Below are 22,020 nucleotides of genomic sequence, written 5' to 3'. Positions count from 1 at the left end.
TCCCCACCTGCTGTCGGCCACTCGGGCCAGCAAGCGGTCGCCCCGATGACAGGCTTGACGGGAAGAAGAACGCCAGTCCCCGTTTGAAAACGTGACCCATTTATTTGAACTGACAGCATCGGTACATAGTGCAAACGTTTCTTTGGTAACGAACTGATTACAAGGAACACAGAAGGCACTTGGCTGTGGGCTACAGTCAGGAAGTAAATAAATATGTACATTCACTTCGCGAGGCGGTGATCCCCCCGCAGTGGCCGCAGAGGGTCCCTCGGGGCCCTGCCCACAGCTCAGACGCCACGGTGCCATGAAGCCAGGGGCCCAACGCTCCCGCAGCTCACACAGCCTCACCGTGAGTCGCAGACCGCCCCCCCCCGCCAAGGGCGCGGTCCCACCCCACATCCTGACCCGCGTGCGTGTGCGTCTGTGGCGAGGACACATGCAGACCCCAGGGCACGGGTGCCGCCCCGTCCCCTGACGCCTGAGCAGCTCTCCTAACCACCACGCTGGGCGCGCGGTTATCCACTCTCTCGCAGGCAGAAACGGCTCTAAGGTTTGGTGGTCAAAGGTGACTTGATATCCCCAAAGACGCCCCACGCCCCACGCCCCGCGAGACACAAGCTGGTATTTGCCACTTGGCGTCCCGAGGCCAGGGAGTCAGGTCGGCCGTTTTAAAACCACTGTGGACACGCACGACGGGAGTGCTCGCCCCACCCCGTGGTCGCGGCAGCCCGGTCAGAGCCTGGGGTCTCCTGCTTCCGGAATGAGGCCCGCGCCGGGCCAGACTGGGCTCTGAACCCGCCCACCACGTGCCCGACCCCCGGAGACCTGCCTCCAGGGTGACGGCCAGCCCACAGCACCCCACCCTGGACCGGCCACCACATACTGGGACCACCTGCGTCCTTGGGGGTCGCGTGGGGGCCTCGCGTCTGTGCACGCTCCTCAGGACACGCATTACCTCGTGTCTAGAACGAGGAGGAGGCTGCTGGTCGATGACGAAGAGAGAGACCATGAGGTACGATGGTTGCTATTCTCGGAACCCTAAGACAACTTTTGTGTAGTGGGAAGTGATTTTCTGCCGTTCCCGACACCTAGAACGTGCGCAAAATCTCACACAACGTCGTGCATTTCAAAAATACAAATGAGGTAAAGGGGTCGGTGTTGTTTCTTTAAGGCACTCACACGACCTGAACGTAGGAAGTCCCTCCGTGCGGAGAAGTCCGCAGCGCTCGGCTGGGACCAGAGCCCAGTGTGTGCCGCGGGCCGCCGGCGCGGGCCCGGCCTTCGGCAGGAACGGGCTTCACATCTGGCCCACGCCGGGCAGCGTCACACGAGTGCTAGTGAAAACCAGCCCGTTTCTGCCTTTCTGCACGGGGCTTCATCTCACTCTCGCGGGCGAGCCGCTGGAAGCCGCGGGCGAGCGGGGCCGTCCGTTCAGGGACGACACGCTGGCACCCACCGCCCAGACCATCACCCCGGGCTCTCCCGCGAGTCTGTCTGTCGGCCACGCGTCGCTCTTCCCTTCCCAGCGCGGCGTGCGTCCTTCTGGCGGCCCCGTGACGTGCCCTGGCTGCGGGGCTGGGGGCAGGGTGGGGCGGGGGCTCGTCGGCAAGCTCCAGGTGTAGAACCAAGTGGGACTCACTTTTGGTTGAGAAGAAATGGTGGTATCCAGGGAAGTGAATTTAGGAGCCTAAATGACTTAACTGTGCAATTTAATAGTAGCACCAATATTTCATCAAAAACATTAAATAAAGACCTGAGAATCTAACGTGAAGTCAGGACACGTGTCCGTGGTTTCTCCTATGTGAATGCTCTGCTCTGAGCACTTGTGCTCTGCCGAGACGGAGGGGGTCCCTCCTGTGCGCACGCCCTGTGCCGGCCGTCAGTCTCAAGGACACGTGGAGGGCCCCGAAGGCCTCGCCCAGCCTAAGGCTTCCTCCCCGGGCCGTCTCTCGGGCAGACTGGACAGCAGGCCCCACGGGCTCTCACGGGCGCTGGGCAGTCGGCAGGCGGGCAGGCCTCCACGAAGCAGGTGACCTGCCCGTCCTGGGAGAGAGGCACAAGGACCTGTCACTTCCTGGGGCACGTGGCCTGTGCCTCACCCCCTGCCTGTCGGCCTCTCCGACCGTGACCGGTCTGGGCCCCTCGGTGCAGTCTGTACTGCGGCCGACGCCCCCGCTGACCCACAGCTGCCCCCCCCGCACTCCCTCCCAAGGTTCCCGCCCCACCCCCATTGCCCACCTGCCCTGGAGAGCTCAGGACCCCATACCGGCTCAGCAGAGCCCCCAGATTCACATCTGGGATGTCCACCAGGGGGCAAAGTAGGGACACCCACAAGGGACACCCCTTCCCGTCCCCGCGTCACCAAACACGCCTGGACACCATGGCCGATGTGGCCACCACGGCACCTCCGTCCCCTTTCTCTGGGGACCAAGAACCACCTGGCAGGCAAACCCGCCTCACTGGTGCAAACACCCTGAGGCAGCCTGGGCCGGGGGTGTGCACGCCCACCGCGAGCAGAGCTCCAGGGGTTAGAACGCCTCCCGAGCGGGGCCCCCCACCTCAGAGCACAGCCCGTGCCTCGCCGCCATGGCAGAGCCCCAGACGCACCCGGCACTCGCAGACGGAGCATGCGTCCCGCCTCCACTTGGTGCCATTGGCGTGAGGGCCCCCGTCCGCGTCCGCGCAGTCCGTGGAGCTGAGCCGCAACTCCAGCCTCTTAATCTGCAGCAAAGCAAACATGTGCCTCGCTCGCTGGGGGGAAGGTCTGACCTCTGTGGTGCCGCCACCTCCTGCCCAGAGAGGACGCTTCAGGTCCCGAGACCTCTGGGACAGCCCTGGGCGAGCCTTGCCGCGTCGGACATCAAGGGGCAAGGGCTGCGGCGTACGGCAGCTCCGGAGAAAGAACAGAAACACGGAGGGGATGGCAGAGGTTCCCATGGGACCGTGCGGGAACGTCCTGCACAGAGACTCCCAGACACAGACAGCCCCAACCGGTCACCATCCCGAGCCACGGGAGTCCCAGGGCGACCTTCTTCCACCCCTGCTGCGGCTGCCCACGTGGACAGTGGCTGCGCGGCTGGACATGCTTCTCGCTGTGCCGTGGAGGGTCCGGCAGCCCGCAGGACGCCCACCTCATCTACCGGTCCTGGAGCGGTCTCCGCTGAAGAAACCAAACCTCGCGACCCGCACAGAGAACGGACACGACCGGGTGTGGCTGCTCCAGGGAGCACCCGCTGGGAGGTCTGCTCTGGTCAAGGTCGGGGTGCGGAGATAGGATTCAACACGCAGAAACCCCGCGTGCTGCTGGCAGGTAATGGTCTCCATCTACCCCGTGTGACAGCGTGCCGGTCACCGCCCGGCCTCCAGGCTGCGCAACCACACGGCCTCCCTGGTCCAGGCCACCTCGCCCTGCAGCCCGGCGGCCCGAGCGCTGTCCGCCCTGGGCCTGGGCGCGGGCGGGTCTCAGCGGCAGCTCTGAAGGGAGCTGCCTCCTGCACTCGGGCCCTCGTTAGCACAGATCTTGGCGTCCCCAGACCTCAGACCTGTCTTCCAAGTCGTGAAGGAAGGAGGACCCCCGAGGCCGCATGGGCAGCAGCCATAGGCCAGGCAGGGCTGCTGGGGCAGTGGGGGGCTGTCTTCGGTGGCTGCGGACAGGATTTCAAGCCGGAAGCTGCAAGGACAGACCTCACCCAGCGTCTCCCCAGAAATCAAGGGCGGGAGCACATCTGCGTGAACCAGGCCTAGCTCTGCAGAGTCAGAGTCGCCGGCAAACGCTGTCCCCGCCCCCGCCAGGAGGGCCAGTGAGGGCAGAGGTTCTGTCCACATCTCTCAGCACCCAGCGGCCCTGCCCTGGAGGTCGGGGTGCGCAGTGGGAGGGGATGCACACCGGCATAATTCCGTCCCGCAGCTGGGAGAAGCCACGGATGGAGTCACAGGTGTGTGCGGCGGGGGAGGCTGGGGGGCACAGGGGCAGGGCCCGCGGGTGCAGAGGGTGGGACCGGTGGGCGCAGAGGGCGGGGCCAGCAGATGCAGAAGGAGGGTCCGGAGGGGGCAGGCAGCTGGCTGGCCTCAGGGCCACCCATCCCCCTTCCTGTCTCTGCTGCCACTGACCCATCTGCAGAGTGTGACCCCTCCTTTCTGCACGCCACTCACCTGTGCACACCTCGTGGTCACCGGTCCAGCCAGCTGGCCTGGAGTGACCGTCTCTAGGACCCACAGCACCCACCTGTCTAGGGCTGAGTCCCCAGGAGGCCCTGTGCCTCACAGCCTGGCCGTGTCTCTGGCTGTAGGTGAGGGTCGAGGGGCTTCTCTCCTGGTGCCACGAACCCCGCCCTCTGCCTGGTGCCCACGTCCCCTCCCACCGGGCCTCCCGTCTCTCTGCGCTCACACAGCTGCAGGCCGTCCGCTGAGACCAAAGCTCCTCCTTGGAGAAGGTGCCGATGCTGGTGCCCCCCCCCACATCTGGGGGACCAGACCACAGAATGCCTGCTGACCCCTCCCTGGGGACAAGGGTTAGAGCGACACTCCTGGAGAAACGGCTCTGGAATAGGACTGAGGTCTGAATTCTCTGTGGCCCCAACCCTCAGCCCCTCCTGACCTATGATGTCAACGGCGGCTCCAGGGACCCTGCAGCCATCACAGTGGTGCCTGCGGACAGCCCACAGTGAGTGCTCACCGGCCACCGGAGTGCAGCCCCCTATGGCTGGGCCGGGGACAGACCACAAGAGAAGAGCCGCCCAAACAGGAGGCTCCCGGTCGGGGAGCTGGAGCCGACTTCACACGGGAGGGCCTCGGGAGCAAGAACGCCATCTGTGGTGCGGGACGGGACGTGCAGGGACAGTTACCTGCTCTCTGAGGTCTGTGATGGTCTTCTGCATTTCCTGAACGAAGTCCTTGAAGTCGTTCGTCCCTGGCATCTGTGGGTGCTCGCGGGAGGGGGCTGTGGCATTTCCTGGGTGCTTCCTGTGTTTCCCGATGCTGCACGGGGGAGAAGGAGAAGCCACCAACAGACCTCAGCATGTCACATGTGGCCGCAGGCGCCTCCGCCCAGAGCCTAGGACCCTGCCTCAGGGACAGCCATACCTCGGTGTCCCCCCGGGGCCTGCTTCCCCAACGGGCTCGTCCTCCTGGTAGCTGAACCCCAGCGATCGCCTGCCTCGGAAGTGGTGTGAAAAGGCGTTGAACTGTCCCCTGGTCCTGCAGTCTGAAACGAGTGTGCGGGGTGTGAGCGGTCGGCTCTGGCTCAGGAGACGCAGGGCACATCCTGAGAAACGTCACCGGCACATCGATGACACAAGCCGCGGCCTCGTGGCAGGCCTCCTCCCTCCACGGGCAAGTCTTGGCCTCAGCACCGCATCCTCCTGGCCCAGCAGCCCCCCAGCCTCGCCTGGGCTCCCCGCCAACAGACAGGACTGCCTCCTCCTCCATGAACGCACCACACCCCCGTCCTCTCAACCCCGCGCTGGCTTCCCACCACAGCATCACTCCCCTCCACGGCCCGGGCGCTGTGCTCACAGGGGCACCGTACACACGCCCGTGCCCCCTTGTCCCTCGTTCACCTCCAGGGCCTGCTCTCCTTAGGTCCCTCCCGCCTGCCCACGACTACCCCATCGCACAAACGCCCGGCTTCACGCCGCGTCCCATCCGCCCAGGACAGACCTGGCCGGGAAGGTGGCAGAGGCTACACACGGCCCTTCCCAGGCGCTGAGGCACGCAGAGCGGCGGTGGAAACCCTCGGAGAGAAAGTACACGGAGAACAGACTGCTGTCCCCCACCCCAGCCTAGCGGGCCCGCGACCACCGCGGGAGGCGAAGGCCAGAGGCAAGACCGCCGAACGCTCTGCCATTTGATTCAGTGCCAGAACACGCGTCTTCCCGCTCGGACCTGGACCCACAGCCCAAAACTCCAACCCTGAGGCAGGTTCACGGCGTAACGCACCGGACCCAGGAGGCCTGGGCAACGGCTGCCACCCGAGCGCTCGCCCCCAGCGGGGCCCCCAGCTCGCAGGCCACGCGCCCCCCGGGGAGGCAGAAGGAGCTCACGTCAGAGAGAACGGCCTCCATCTTCCAAACCCAGAAACGTGCCCGTCCTCACAGCCGCCCCATTGGGCAAATGTGAATCCACGTTCCAGCCCCATCCCCCGCGTCCAGGTCACGGTGGTGGGACGTGCGGCACCGCACGCCTCCTGAAGCGGCCCCGGGAGGACACAGCCTGCCCGGTCCGCGCCTGCGCCCGGGACACAAGCCTGGGTCCGAGCGGAGAAAAGCTGGCTGGGAGAGTCCACCGTGGGTCTGGAGGAAGGCGGCTCCGCACCTGCTGCGGAAAGTGGGGGCCATGGGGCTCGGCACGAGACCCCCCGCGGGAAGTGCTCAGTGCGCGTCCGCCCTCCCCCGATCCCGCCCCCCCACACCCAAGTCACTGAGGGGAGTGGCACGCCGCCTGCGACTTCCTCGGCTGGTTTAGGAAAACATGTGGCGTGTTCCTTCATGACGCACACACGCATGTCCACGCAGACACACGGATGCACGCATAGCATACACGTGTGCACACGCGTGCTCACAGACGGCCGTATCACGGGGTGAGAGAGGACAGTAACGCCGGACGAAACTTTAACAACTGTGAGTCTGATGAAGTACAAAGATACTTTGTACTATTTTAAAATTAATGCAATTATTTCAAAACTGTGTGTCTGTGTGCGTGCGCACATACCCCATCAATCCCCACAAAGGGCAACTTCTAACTTTGGTACAAGAAAGAGAAACTGCCCACCCGGGCGCCGCTTCTCTGGACTCTCCTGCGTGAGCCTCACGCCCGGGGCTCCGCACACACTCCAGGACCCACGGGGAGCTCGAGCTGCTCTCTGGGAGTTTTTTGGAAAGTGGAATGGAAAGTAAACAGCAACCGACATCTGGTCCTGTCAGACCTTAATTCTTTCCTTTTTGCTGTGTTTTAGACGTGGCTTTTGACCTATGACAGAAGACAGAGCTTCCGAAGCATCCTTGAACCCGGCTGGCTCAGGACCTGGAGGAAGCGCGTCCAGCGGCGGGAAGTCAGAACGGCCCCCGCTGCGGCACGGACGAGAGAACGGCGCCGATAATGCCGCCCGGCTCTGAGTCTCTGCCTCTCCAGGGTCTCCGACTTTTCCGAGCAAAAACAACAGAAAACCCAGCTCTGCCCCTGTGTAAGCAGCCAGGGGGGCTGGTGGCACCATCGGGACGTGAAGTTTTGTATCTCGAAAAGAACCGGCCCTTCCCGGGGCTTGCGAAGAGCAGGTCTCTGCAGGCACAAGGACCCACTCTACGCCCACCCTCGGAAATGTGAGTGCGGCTGCACAAACGGGCAAGGATAATTCTTTAAAAAAGGGAAAAAACACCCCAAAACCAGTTTCCCTCAGATGCAGCAGGGGGACTGAAAATGTTTCGGGACACGGGATATGCAGTCAACTCAGCCCGTCGTCACGCGAGCCGTCCCGTAACACGACGCACCGCGCTCCGCACCCGCACACACACACGCACCACATCCACGCAGAGGACGGCCAAGCGGACAGACGCCGCGCCCGATTGGCACGGCCACCGGGCACAGACGTCGGCAGAGGACAGCGCTGACCTACCAACCCAGAGTCTCGCGCTCACGGACATGACGGCCAACGAGAGCCACGGCCAGAGCTGCTTCCCCCGGAAGAGGAGGTGGGCAGAGGCCGATCGAGTCCGAGGGTGGAGGCGGGAGGAGCCATCTCCGCGGCAGGGGGCCGCTGTGGGTCAGCCGCCCATGGCCGCTGAGGAGCAGGGTCTCGTGGCTCCGGACGCCTCCCGCTTCATCCTCCCCAGGTCTGACCGCCGTTTGAGCAAAGCCCAAATTACATTCAGGTCAGGAAAGGAGCATCAAGGTGAGCGACAGCGGGATCTGCAAATGCAGGGGAGCCACAGAGCAAGGGTGGCCCCCACGGCAGGGACCCAGCAGCCCCGCCGGACACGTCCCAGGCCTGCGCGCGGACAGCCGCCCCTCCAGACCTTCCACGACACTCTGGCAACGCGTGTTGTCACGGGCGTTTGGAACGCGCGGCGCCCCGAGTCGGGTGCGAGCTACGCTTCCGGACAGTCTGAGTCCAGTGCCGTCCACGGGGGCCCACATGACACTCGTCCAACACACAAGTCCTCCCAGGAGACGCATGCTCGGTGTTAAGAAAAAAGCAGAAGCCGGACTGACTGCGCTTATTCCTGCCTCCTGCGCGCGGCCCTCGGTCCTGAGTTCTTACAGAAACAGCACGTGTCAGGAGCGGCTCCTCACCATCACGGCCCGGGCTCTGCTGCGTCCCTGAGCGGCCACCCCGGAGCTGCGGCACGTGGGGAGCGGGGACGACGTTCCCCAGTGCGTGCAGCAGGCCCCCGGGACACGCACCTTCACAGCAGTCCTGCCACACGCGCAGGTCCACCCTGGGGATCTCGTCACAGCTGCCGTACCCGTGGGGGAACTCCGCCACACGGAACACGTCCCTCTGCACGCGGGTGATGTTGTCGGCGTTGTCACACAGGATCCTGGCCAGGGACGTCTGCTTGATCTGGGTCAGCTGCGCCGGGGAGAACACCCCCGGGTTTTCATACCATAACCTGTGCTTCCCCAGAACGAGACAAAGCACACACAGGAGGTGAATTAAAACATTCCCCGATCAGCTCTGTGGACTGTCTAGGCCCGCCGGCGTCCACCGGGTATGGCTCACGGAGGGACTCAGACTCAGCTCAGCTTTCCGACTCAGGAAGAGAACAAAAAATCTGGACGAAAACCAGCAGCGGGTCGGCTGCTCGGAAGGCAGCATGGGCCACGGTTGGAATCCACGGCCTGGCGCACAGCGCCGGAGGGCTCCCTGGGGCGGGGGGCGGTGTCCTCCCCTACGTGAAGCTACACTAACGACACCCATGAAACCTGAAACGTGGCGGTCCTGCCGGAAGCTCAGACTCCTCCAGACTCCCACAGCATTGGACCCTGTGAATTCTCTATTCCTAGGAACAGAAATGTCTTAAGTGGAAGGACACGAAAGCACCCGTGAACAAGGCTGTGTAATTCTCGGGCGCGGTGGGAGGGAACTGCCCACACCAGGGAGCCGATCACAGTGAGGGGTGACGGCGCTCATTCACTTTCACCTGCACACGGAGCTCCGGCAACGGCTCCTTGCCTTCCCGAGTCCCCAGAAAGGTGCATTAAGAGCAGAGGCTCTTCCCTTTGACACCTGCCTTCACCCGTCCCCGTGGCACCTGCCCTCACCTGTCCCGAGGCACCTGCCTCCCCTGTCCCCGTGGTACCCAGCCTCCCCTGTCCCCGTGGCATCTGCGTTTACCTGTCCCCATCTCTCAAGCGCTTGAACTGCGTGCTCAGCAGGCACATGAGGGTGGGCCCCAGCCGGCTGCCTGGGACCAAGTCTTCCACCATGAGGGCAGGGAACAAGTCGATGTTGAGTGGGGACCCATACAACCTGCAGAACAAGCAAGTGGAACCTTGAATGTGCCCAAGAAAGTGGCAGCAGAACAAAGAGGAAAAAGCCCTCGCTGTTCGGTGTTACTCAGCACCTCCCAAACCTCTTGTCAGCCAAGAAATTCGCTGTGACTTAAGCATCTACACGTCATACCTTAGAAGTTTTCTGTACTGTTTACACACACACACACACACACATAAAACACGTGCGCAATTTATCATAACTTTAGAAAAACCAACTTAACAGAGGAAAAACTAAACTCACGCCTTTTCTGTTCAGAAATAACCACGCCTGACAGCGTAAGGTAGGTCCTTCCAGTTTCCTTCCATGAACACAAAGGAACGGGCTTCAGGGAGCTAAGGCAGACCCCGGAAGGAATCGCCGTAAGGCCGCGATTCGACTGTCTGTGGAAGATCCTCGTGTCGCAAAGCTATTTACGAAGCAGAACTCGACCGCATGCCTGAGACGGCGACAGTTCGGTGCCCCAGGACAAGGGCACTCGTCCAGATCCTGCAGCTCCGTAGGGAGGCCCGTGGGAACTGAGCGGCCCGCACCCCATCGGGGACACCCCAGCAGCTCCCCAGACGCACGTGTCAGCTTGCCCTCAATGGGGACTCAGAGCCCGGTGTGCACCACCCAGCTGAGGGGCCCCACGGCCTGCAGGGACAGAGGGAGGCCGCTGCGGCAGCACCGGTCCTTCTGGAAGGGAGGCTGAGTGGTCTCCACACCGCGCACGGAAACGGGGGCGACACGGTGTGGTCCCCAGGGAGCCACCTGGAAGCCTGCCTAGGACCCCGGAGCCCCAGCTCCGCCAGCACCCCTCCCACGACCCCACTGCTGACACGGGCACGGCACCCAGTTCAAAAAGGGACGGGGGACACAGACAGCAGGGCAGTGCCCCACTCTGACCAGGCCCTGCTCCCTCCCCTCGCCCGACCCTAAGGAAGGTCCCGCAGGCCTTCCTGCCCCTGAAGTTTCCGGCCCCTCCGGACCTACGACCACAGGCCCCTCCCCCACACGGCGGCCGACAGACAGCGAAGTGAATGAGAGACCGGGTGTTCGGTGAACAAGGAGGGTCGTCTCTCTGGGGTCCCCGGCGCACACGGGCGCGTCCCTCTGCCCACCAAGCACGCTGCGCCGCAGCACTAGTGCCTCTGGGCCGTGGGAAGTGAGTCTGCAAAGGGGGTACGTACGGGGGGCGTCTGTGTCCATCCGGACAAGAGCAAAGGAGGCTCTTCAAGCACACGAACGACAGACCATCCCCGTAAACGGCTGGTCACGCGACACGGAGACCCAGAGAGTCCTGCACCCGTGGAGGGCGGGTCACACGCCAGTGGCCGGTGCTGTGTCTGCGTCAGCGCCGGGGCACGTGACCACAACTTACATCACGCACAGGAGCCGTCTTCTGCCGGAGGCACGCGGGAGGCTACCCAGAGAGCGTCCTCCCTCCAGCGCCAAGGCCGTGAGAGCACGAGACCACGCGCGGCCGACAGCAGAGTCCGGAACACAAGCGAGGGAGCCCTCATGGGGAGCTTTCCCTGCCCTCAGCCACGGACACACGGACACACCCAGGGACCCAAGGGCCGATTTCACGAGGCCCCGGACGACGAGGGATCGTGCGAGACTCTAACAAGCAGGGGTCTCCATTAAGGAAACTGAGATGACGAACGTGACAAAAGTCACCACCCAAAGGGCAGCGGTGACCACAGAGAAAGGTCAGGGCTGAGCGTGCAGAGAACTGCAAGTCGAAGGGGCTATCCCGCCGGGGACGCCACGGAGGCTGAGGAGGCCACGGAGAGGTTCCTGTTAGATGGCAGCCCAGAACCTCCTGGATGAAGGCCCCAACCTCTCTGCCCCAGTGGTCTCCAGGGGCCGGCACGCCCTTGCGGTCCCACCACGGCAGCCCCCCCCGTGGAAGCGCGCACGATCGCCGGAGGCGGCCGCGGTGGTCTCCGGAATCGAGGCGGTCGGGCCAGCAGCTCCGGCCCTGTGCTGGGTGAGCTCCGGGGCCCTCCGCCTGATGGGAGCGCAGGAGCCCCCCAAAGCCCAAGATACCCCAGCTGGGCCCTCGGGTTCCCCGCAGCTCCTTCCCCTCCGCCGTCAGGCCCTGTTGGACAGACACATGGGACACCCACACGGCTGTGGCCACGGCCTCCTGCACCAGCACGGCCACCAGAGTCGGCCCCTCCACAGGCTCCCCCCGCCCTGGCTCCTCTCTGACATGTGGCTGCACACACGCACTCAAACACAAAGAGCAACGGCCACGCACGCTAGGACCCCCTTTCGTGGCACGCCTGACCTTTACACACTTGAGACGCCCGACGGCGTCCTTCAACCCACCGTCTCAGCTTCTCCCGGATCTCAGGGTTCTTGATCTCGTTTTTCAGGTCCTCGAAGGTGTGCGCGGACGACAGGTTGCAGTAGACACGGTACTCGTGGTAGGGCGGGATGCCGTGGTCCCGGCCACGCTGGATGTTGATGGCGGCCAGGTCCAGGGCCACCGTGTGCGCCATGGAGAAGAGCCGCTCGGTGAGCTCTGTGTTGAGCAGCTGGGAGGGCACACGCATCTTGCCGGCCACGCCGAACAGGCCCCGCAGCAGCGGGTCGATGCCGCCCTCGTTCACGATGCGGAAGGGAGAGAAGAAGGCTTTGTGCAGGGGGACGTGTCCCTGTGCGATGGGCTCGAAGTTCTCGTCCAGCCGGTAGAGCACGGGGTTGATGAGCGTGTGGCCGAACCGGAAGGCGGCTGTGGCGAAGGCATTGACGATGCCGGCGTTGACGCCCGGGTCGTAGCCGCGGTACTCGCCCAGCGCCTTCATGCCCACCTCGCCCAGCACCTTGGGCAGCCAGTGCTGGTAAGTGATGTGCTGCATCTGGGCACCCACGACCTTCCTTGCCTCGTGGTAGATGGTGTCGCCATCCCAGTGCGGGTTCAGGGCGAGCAGCTCAGTGGCCACGCGGTTGTGCTCTCGGAACCAGAGCGTGTGCAGGCTGGTGAGGCCCAGCTGCTCGTTGGCGCGGTGGTCCCCAGCCAGGAAGCAGGGGATGGGGCTCTCGTTCTCATCCCGCATGCACTCCGTGGGCGGCCCAGTGGCAAAGGGCAGCAGCGGCTTCCCCGAGCGCTGCACGACCCCCTGCCGCAGCAGCCCCCGCTGGCTGGCCAGGTCCCGGACGGCGCGCGCCTCGTGCTCTGAGCTCCCGTACACATTGGAGGCGTCGATGTAGGACGTGAGCTGGTTGATCTGCTCCCGCGGGTACACGGAGTTCATGAGCAGCGACGTCATGCCGCTGCCGCACACGGGGCTGGAGCGCACGAAGAACATGCAGCGCGCCCCACTGCGGGCCCGCGGGTCGTTGGGCGGCACGGCCACCGGGAAGCACGGGGGGTCGCTGCTGCAGACCGAGCTGCAGTGCTGGCCGTCAGAGAAGCGGGCCTGGCTCAGGGCCACCACCGTGGAGTCCAGGTCGTGGTCCAGGAACTGGCCCCACTGCATGAGCATGTGTGTGAACTGCGGGTCGGGCGTGACGGTGTCCGTGCCGATGAGGGACGTGGACACCAGCCGGGGCATGGGCAGCACGTGCCCGTGGTACAGGCGGCCGGGGTCGACGCCACGGGGGGTGTTGAAGCCGTTCTCGTACACGGCCTTCAGCAGGCGCTCGAAGGCTGTCAGCGAGGCGCCCCACATGGGCCGTTGCAGGTTGTTACACGTGCCGTCGTGCGTGCGGAACCTCCGGTGGAAGCACACGTCCGAGCAGTTGGTCACGCGCCGGTGCGCCGTGCAGCCCGACAGGTTGGCGATGAGGCTCAGGTACTGGGGAGACACGAGGTCGTTGTAGTGGTAGCCTGCGGGGGAGGGGGCAGCTTACTCCCTGCACGGCAGACAGCACCCAGGGACGCGACCCGGGCCCCACAGCCTCCCCAACCCTGCCCGTCGGGCTGCAGAGCCAGGGGAGGGGACCTCTGCGTGATGGGCAGGGGACAAGCCGGGTCCTTCGGCAAGAGCCAGGGGTCCCCGCAGGAACAGCTGGAGGGACCCGACCTGCGTCAGGGCTGGCTCTGCGGGCTGCCCGAGAGCCCTGGACTCACGCGGGAGCACACGTGTGCACACACGCACCCACATGCTCCCACGCAGGGGCACACACGCACCCTCGCACCACAGGCGGACACGCAGGGGCACACACCCGAAGTACCCGCTCACAGCCGATCGAGACGGCCTCTGCCTACATTTAAGGGAACAGAGCCTGTCCCGGTTTGTGAGGGCAGCGTCTGAACGACCCCCGCACCGAGCTGGAGGTAGGGCGGTGACGCCATCAGAAATGGGTGCTGCTGGGCTGCATGAGAAGACCCGCCCCCGTCAGCAGGCACCTCCCGGACACGGGAAGGTAGACGGGACGCCTGGCCCCACGCCCAGTGAGCTCAGGAAGTCCCAGAACCCCCAGGGGCCCGGGGCTCAAGCACAAGCCCCGTGGGGAGCTTTCTTCCTGCCCTGCCCCTGTCTGCACGTGGCTGAGGGCGCGGGGCACCGGCCCAGGCTGGACACGACAGGCCACCCTGTGAACTTGGACATGCCTGCAGGGCTCCGAGATCCAAGCCCCCTGAAGTGTCCCTGATGAGAAGCGGCCACGCCACGCCTTCCTGCAAACGTGGCGGGCCGCTCCACGTCACAGGCCATTCAGCCGGAGTCCTGCCGACCGCCCGACCGCTTCGGACCACGCTCGTCCACCATGCTCTGCTTTAGAAATGAAAACCATCCCTGAATGCAGGCAAATCTGACCAGTGAAAATGCGGAAATGTGAGAGCAAGTGCGCCCTGAGAATAGGGGAACCGACAAGAAGCCTATTTCGTGACAGAGAAACACCAGGAGGACCGTGTGCAGGAGGCCATTTTCTTCCAGGTGAGTAGGACGCCGGGGCTTGTGGAACCAAGACCCAGGTGTCCCTGGAGACCAAGGCCTCCTGTGCACGCCTGCAGCTCCTAGAGGTAAGACAGTCGCTCCCCAGCCCTAACACGGTCCTCCACCAGCCTCCCCATGTCACTAAGTGTCACCTCTGGCCTTCTGGCCCATCAGGCAGAAACCCAATCAGCCGACCCCACATCCAGGCCACACGCAAATGTGTCACCTGCCTCCAAGGCACCTGGAATTCACTCCACTCACCAGCCACCCCAGTGCCAACACTTTCCGCCCCGCTGGGCCACTCCACGGACACCTGCGTCCAAGGAGCCTGGACCCCCTGGGCCACTCCACAGGCACCTGCCGCCCCAGAATCCCCCGGGCCACTCCAGGGACACTGGCCACCTCCATGCCCCGCCGGTCCCTCCCGCACACACTTGCCTGGTTTCCTGTACCGCCCTCCCCCTTTGTGGCAGGGCCACTGACGACCTGATCCAGGTGACCAGGTCACTTCTTTACAAGGAGCTCCGTGGCTCCCACATCACACAGACCACGGCAAGACCACCCTCTCGCCTCCAGAGCCTGCTGACCCAGCATCCGAGACTGGCCGGGGTCTACACGTGCTGCAGCCCGCTGGGGCCTGCTCTCCTGCGAACACCACACTGTGGCCCAGAGTCGGGCGCCCCTCTGCTGGGCTCCGAGTCGGTTCAGTTTCTCCGGTCTGTCTAGGGCCCCACGGTTCTCCGTACGCGGCAGCGTGGGTGAGCACACCATCCTGCACGAGGGCCTACAGACGGGTTCCGCCTCAGTCAGCGGCTGCACAAGGTCTACGGGCGCCTGCTGAAGCTGCTACAGCCGCACTCACCACGTGAGCCACGGGAAGGGAGGCCACGGCAGAGAAAGGAGCACCACAGAACCCCATGGGCCCTCCACAGGTAGCCGAGCGTGGTCCCTTATGACCGATGGTTGGGAGCACAGGGAGGCGCCACGGGGACAAGGCCACATGTCCCACGTGCCCCTGTCCCCATCCCCGGGCCGGAAGGGTGGAAAGAGCCCAACACAGGAAAGTGGAGAGAAGGGGTGGGCGGCTCTTGCGTTTCTCCCCAGGGAGCACCTGCGAGGCCAGGCTGGCCTGTCTGTGAAGTGGAATCGTCTACGACGGCCCCGATGGAGGCCAGCGCCCCCAGGAGGAAGAGGAGGCACCATGGTCTACGTGTCTACACACAAGCACCAGGAAGCCCAGCCCCAAGCCAGGGCAGGACGGGGACAGGCTCGGGCACCTCCCCTCCCTCCAAGAAGCAGAGACGGGCCTGTTTCCACATCCTCACGCCGCACACGCGCATCTAAGACCGCTCGGCAATTGAAAGACATTTCCATCCTGACGGGCAAGACGGGCTCCCTGAAGACGAGTCGGAAAAGCCCGTGGAGACTGCAGAGCGTGACCCCGGGGGTCACGGCGCACGCACTTCCGGAGAGCTTTAGACGAACACTCGCCCTTGAGGGACCGCGTCCACACAGCAGACACCGGCCTCTGGTGCTCCCAGGGCTCGGCGCGGCACAGGCTGCGGGGGGGGGGGGGTGTCGGGCTCCCGCCGTCCACACAACCCAGGGGCAGCCTCCCCCGACACGTCTCAGTCACCCGGGCCCCACAAGCCTCCTTCCCAACAGCCCGCCGCCCTGCGTCCCGGGCGCACAGCCTCGCGGACTAGCGGCCGCCCTGCCAGGTCGCAGGGGCCTCATGGGTCCGGCCCCGGTCAGGGCAGTGCACGCGGTCAGCTGCACGCGGCTCCGCAGGGCACATGAGGTGGCTGCTACGGGCCCGGCGCAGCCCGAACCTGGGCAACCGTGCGCTCACTCAGACATGGGGAGGCGGGACGGCGCCCAGAGAGGCCCCAGCGTGGTGAGGCCCTGCTCTCGGGGGAGGGGTCCCAGGACTGACTTGTTCCATTCAGGTCGACCATCAGGCCGTGCCGCACGTGCTCCTGAATCAGCTGCAGGGTCCGCTCGAATATCTCTCCAGCGCGCGCCTGCCCCACAGTGTAGGGGTCCCTCGGGTACCGGAACAAGGCCAGCAGGTCGTTGGGAGAACGGGGACGGCTGGCAGGGGTGCGGGAGCAGACAGGGAAGAACAGAACCAACTTTGAGGACAAAACTACTCATGTCCAAAAATGTAATTATTGCCACCAAACATGTCTGTAGCTACTTTTGTTGAGACGTAATGTCGCGTACCTGACTCATCCCAAGCGGAAGGCGGCAAACACAAACAGAAAGAAAGACACTAAAAACAAATCATTAAGTCAAAGAGAGAAGACGACCGTCCAGTCTCACTGCGCTCCACGTCTCCGACGCGAACAAGTCACTGTGGCCCGAGACTCTGTTCCTGCCGAGTCGTGCGTTTAACGAGCCAAGGTTTTCTAAGACGTCTCACCTACGAACCCTAGTTCCGCTTCTACTCAGAAAGGATGCGTCTTTTTGTTGTCCGAACCCCACAAGACTTAATGCCCACGTCAGGATTTTTAAATTAAAAGGCTTTCCCTCGGATGAAACAGGCCACAGCTCTGTTCTGCCCCAGAGGCTGAAGGAGCGGAGGTCTACGCCCGTCTCCGTCCCCACGGTACCTGTCAAACAGGTGTGTGCGCGTCGAGTTGATGGCTCTGTCCACGGTCGCAATCGCTTCCACAATCGATGTGGCCACAAATGGGTCCCCATTTCGACTGACATCAGGAACTGGGAAAACACAAAGTCGCTCGTTACCCACAAAACGCCACTCTATGTTACGCACGCAGCATCGTGTCGGCACGCTCTCCCCCAAGGGTTCGGTCTCTCATACGGAAGCTTAAATGACACGAGAGAAGCTGTTTCAAGCAGTACGCAAATTAGAGACCTCAGCGTCTGAAATCACGTGATACCCCAAAAGAACACGGGAAAAGCGCTCCCAGCGTGAAACACGGAAGTTCTAGCAAAGCACGGCCACCCAGGGAGGACGGACGGCCTCTCCGCTCCTGGCAGATTCGGTTCTTCCCACCAACGGCCAGACCCTCTAGGGGCGCCTGCGCCGCCAGCTGCCCCCCGCCCCGCCGCAAACACTCTGCTCCCTGCGTTTTCCCGTCTCCTCTGGACGGGCCCCTGTCACAGCCATGGGTGAACCACTACCCGCACACGCACACGCACACGCACACACACACGGCTTAGCCTGCAACCCTCTGAAGCTGTTCCGGAGGTTCTTTTTTTTTTCCTTTTTTTTTTTTTTTTACAGATTGTATTTATTATCCGGGAGAGAGAGCACAAGCAGGGGGAGGGGCAGAGGCAGACACCGCATGGAGCAGAGAGCCCGATGCTGGGCTCGATCCTGGACCAGGACCTGGATCCAGGACCATGACCTGAGCTGAAGGCAGAGGCTTAACCCACGGAGCCCCCCGGGCGCCCCTGTTCCTGACCTTCTACTTCCTTCTTCTCATTTCTTCTCACCGAATACCAGAGTTTGCTAAACTAAAGTAACGCTAACCCAATCAACCTTCTACCCTGTCCACGGACGCAGCCGGTGCCCACGTCACCAAGGACACGCGGCTCGTAAAGGGTCCTTTCTTCCCTCAACCTGGTCAGCCTTTCCACAGAAGGACACAGTTGAAAATAACCTGAGCCGGAAGGCACCGCCAGACTCACCCCTCGGCCCCTGACGGCGCCCGACGCCCAGCCCTGCCCACAGAGGGGTGGCAGCCCCGCGGACCCGGTGCAGCTGCCCCTGCGCACTCCACAAACCGGCCCAGTCACCACTATCCACGGGTCGCTCCACACGTCTGAAGCGCGGCCCGACAGCCTTTCCCCAGGCACAACCCCCACCTCAGTGCATCTCAAACGGAGACAGATGTTCTCATTTTTGGAACCTAATATTTTTATGCCAAGTGGTAGACAAATGACTCGTAATTTTATACGATTTTATGACTCTAACGTTACATTATTACAGATGAACTGCATTTGTCGTTCTCCAAACAACGACCACAAAAATAACTTGAAAATATTTACCTACCTTTAGAAAAAAATAAAGGAAATAGACCGAAATGTTGACAATGGTTATTTCTTGGAAGCGGGATCGTGGGTAAGAGATTATTTTTACTCTCATATATAACTAATTTTCATCAAAATAACATTATTTTTAGGGATCAAAATTTGCCATTAAAAGAACAAAAAAAATCATAGAATTCACCAACTGAATTTTACATCCATTTCACACACCATATGTAATGGGAAAAGAACACCCCCCCGCAAAAAAAAACAAAGCAGGCTCCCCGTTCCTCTTTACCGCTCACATCGGGTAAGCACCTACAGGCTTCGGGCACAGGGGTGCTGGGCACACACACCGAGGGACCCCATTGCCACCCGGGGCACTCACAGGCCCATGGAGGCAGCCGGTGGGTGAGTTGTGCTGGGAAAGGCAGAGACAGACTCAAGTGAAGGGATGGGCCAGGGGAAGGAGGCGGGCAGGGGCAGACACAGAGTCCGGCCCAGCGTGGCTGTCAGGGCCAGGGCAGGAGCTGTCCCCATTCCAGGAAGGCGCGCGGCCGCACCCACACGACAGGAAGCAGGGCGATGGGGCGCCGGCCGCTCAAAGGGCAGCCGCACGTGCGCCCCCGCCAGACGCGGACGTAAATCATACACGTCGGAGCCCAGTGGGTCTGGATGGCTGCCTCGCCAGCCACAACGTCCCGCCCGGGGAGAGCCGGCTTTCAGGCGCGTGACCACAGCGGCCACAGCTGCAGGAAGGGACGGCAGCCAGAGTGTGACGTGGCCGCCCCCAACCAGGCCGCGTGGCCCTCCGGTCATCAGGCGGCGAGCCGGCAAGTGCCAGGCGGAGCGCCCCTCCCACCTCGTGCCGGGGACGGCGGCGCCGGCCGCGGGACTCACCGCTCACGCCGAGCACCATGCTGACAGACGCCTGCCCGATGGTGTTCCGGGCCACGCACTCATAGCGGCCTGCGTCCGCCGTCCCGACGTCGTGGATGGTCAGGAACCCCTCGGGGCTGATATGAAATTTCCCGCTTTCCGTCACCTGAACCCCGTCCTGGAGCAGAAGAGAAACGATACGAAGAATGAGGCCGAGAAGCAGAAGTGGTTTTACTTGGGGGTGGAGGTCCACTGTCGGGCCCTCACTGGGGGACAAGGCGCACAGGGTATGCTCAGCTCTATCCAAACCTGCAGAGAAAAAGAGATTTAGTCCAATTTGCTGAGAGGAACTTTTCTTAAACTCTTGTGAAAGATCCAGAAAACACTAAGACAGGGATGGAGTCCCGTGGATTCTACAGGATCAGGACTTGGGGGCCCAGAAAGAAACCCTCCGTGGGACGCACACGACCATGGGGAAGGCCCAGCGTGTGGGCACCCAGTGACAGAGAAGGGCCCTGGCAAGGTCTTCTGGGAGACAGGATACCCGAGCCACACCCAAAAACGCAGGCGACAGGCCCGGCCGGGAAGGGTAAGAGCAAGCCCAAGCGGACAGGGAGGCGGCCACGTGTGGTCCCGGGAGAGGGCAGGTGACAGCTGGCGGGCAACAGGGGCATGTGGGAGAGGGCCAGGCTGTCCCCCAGAACTCAAACCTCCCTGTACGGGTCCCCTGCCTGTGGCCACGCTGTCCTCCAGGGATATGTCCTGTTGAAACCCTCGTTCATAACGGCTAAACACTGGGATCCAATTCCGGGCTGTACTTCTCAGACACAACCCTGAAAAGCGGAGGAACAGCACAAAAACCTTCTCTGCTGACAATGGGGCCACAGACCTAGTGGCAGGGTTTCTCTGCCGCGCCACTGGGAAGAACGCGGAAAGGACAATGTGGGACCGCTTTCCTCTGGTTCGGGTCGTGAGGGCCCCACGGCAGCCGGTAACTCAGGCCCAGGGGGGGAGCTTTCCTGTGCGGAGGACGGTGTGGGAAGCTGCGAGCCTAGGGCAGCCGCCACACCCGGGCCCAGCCCACCGTCGTGGTACCTTGTTCCAGGTGATGGCGGGCTCGGGCTCGCCCTGGGAGCTGCAGGGCAGCTGCACGCTGGTGCCCACTTCCACCGTCACGTCACTCGGAATGCTGGCAAAGACCGGCGTGACTGCAAGGCAAGGGACACCAGCTGACAAAGGTACGGAAGCCGGAACACTCGCCGGTCACCCAGAGAGCTTCCCAAGAGCAGCAGCCCCTTGTCCTCAGCCGGGGCAGGCCAGGGCACTGTCGGCTGGCGTCAGCCGCCCCCCCCCTCAGCCTCCCAGCTCATCTGCACAAGCTCAGGGGCCAGAGTGAAGGGGAGAGGGTGTGCCGGCGGCCGCCCTCCCCCCGAGGAGCTGCGCTGGGGGAGCAGACGCGAGCCCGCACCAGCTCCTGCCGTAAGTGGGGAGCGCAGGCTGCCGCGGGCCCGCCTCTCCAGACAGCGGCTCTGCACCGAGCAGCCCGTCCACCAGGGCCGTGGGAGGCCAGCGCCGCCACGTACCTCTAGGCTGCACGGTGAGGTGGGCCACGGCCCTCTGAGAGCCAATGATGTTGACGGCCTGGCACTCATACTGGCCCTGGTCGTGCAGTGCGACCGCAGAGACCCGGAGCGTCCCCGACGAGAGCACGAGGTGCCGCCCATCCACCGACAGCCGGCTCCCTGAAAGGCACACGCGTGGCCCGGACACCACATGCTGGGGTCAGAGCGGGACTCAGGAAGGCTGGGTCGAGCAGAGCCTCCCTGGAGCACACGGAACGGTGGGACAGACTGGTCTCTGCTCATGGCAAAGGGAATGGTGGGACAGACTGGTCTCTGCTCACGGCAAAGGGAACGGTGGGACAGACTGGTCTCTGCTCACGGCAAAGGGAACGGTGGGACAGACTGGTCTCTGCTCACGGCAAAGGGAACAGTGGGATAGACTGGTCTCTCCTCACAGCAAAGGGAACAGTGGGATAGACTGGTCTCTACTGCGGTCGCGCTGGCAGGCAACATTCCACACAACCGGGTGTGGCCGGGTCAGGGACAGACGGAGCCCCGGGCTCTGAGAAACTCCCCAGAAGTGGGAGGAGCACTTGAGAAATGCAGGGGCGAGGACACGGGGTGGGAGGCATGGGGAAGGAGCTGCTGGGGAGGGGGAGGGGTGGAGTTACTCAAAACCACAAGCCACCCCAGCAAGGAGCCAGCGCAGGGGCCCTCTCCTTCCCCGGGCGCGCGGGGGTCCCAGTGCCGGCTGCTCACACCGGCCTGCCCTTGGCTTGTGGGGACGAAGGCAGGTACTGCCCCCTGGCTTAAGGCAGGGCCCCTCGTCAAGACCTCAAGGTCAATTCCAGGACAGAGCCCCGAGGCCACCTCCCCTTCTCTCCCCTCGCACTTCCCAGCCAGGCCACCAGCACCCTGGGGGACGTCTGTCTCCATCGAGTCATCTGGCCAGGGCTTCACCAGCTGAGCAGGATGGGGGCAGGGGGGTCACCCCCAAAGAATCAACGTGATCAGCCGCTCACCTCGGATGGAGAGGGCAAGACAGAGCCAGAGAAGCTCAGAAACACTGAGCTTCAACCAGATGCTGTGACAGTTCCAGAAAGTTCTATCCTACCTGCCAGGAAATCTCATCAGGACGCTAACTAAGTGTACTAAAGCCAAGACACGGACCACCTGGGAGGAGAGGGAACCAGCAGGCAGAAGGCCGCCCGCACCCTGG

General features: G+C 63.3%; 1 protein-coding gene across 1 annotated transcript in view; it reads right to left on the bottom strand.

The window, feature by feature from the left end:
- Nucleotides 1-1,599: 1,599 nt before the first annotated feature.
- LOC111154167 (peroxidasin) overlaps nt 1,600-22,020 on the bottom strand; it is a 67,288-nt gene continuing 46,867 nt past the window's right edge. Inside the window, exons 12-23 of the mRNA XM_022513596.1 lie at nt 20,823-20,981; nt 20,335-20,447; nt 19,261-19,417; nt 16,977-17,085; nt 16,298-16,455; nt 11,807-13,310; nt 9,332-9,466; nt 8,398-8,606; nt 5,083-5,203; nt 4,845-4,977; nt 2,608-2,721; nt 1,600-2,043 (exon numbers count right to left, since the gene is read on the bottom strand). Coding sequence (XP_022369304.1) covers nt 1,924-2,043; nt 2,608-2,721; nt 4,845-4,977; nt 5,083-5,203; nt 8,398-8,606; nt 9,332-9,466; nt 11,807-13,310; nt 16,298-16,455; nt 16,977-17,085; nt 19,261-19,417; nt 20,335-20,447; nt 20,823-20,981 — 3,032 coding nt within the window. The 3' untranslated portion in view covers nt 1,600-1,923. The remainder of the gene's footprint in view (nt 2,044-2,607; nt 2,722-4,844; nt 4,978-5,082; nt 5,204-8,397; nt 8,607-9,331; nt 9,467-11,806; nt 13,311-16,297; nt 16,456-16,976; nt 17,086-19,260; nt 19,418-20,334; nt 20,448-20,822; nt 20,982-22,020) is intronic.

The sequence above is a fragment of the Enhydra lutris genome, unplaced genomic scaffold (genome assembly GCF_002288905.1).
Source record: "Enhydra lutris kenyoni isolate GAN:26980312 unplaced genomic scaffold, ASM228890v2 scaffoldscaffold35, whole genome shotgun sequence".
NCBI lineage: Eukaryota > Metazoa > Chordata > Mammalia > Carnivora > Mustelidae > Enhydra > Enhydra lutris.
This window is presented reverse-complemented; position numbering and strand designations above follow the sequence as displayed.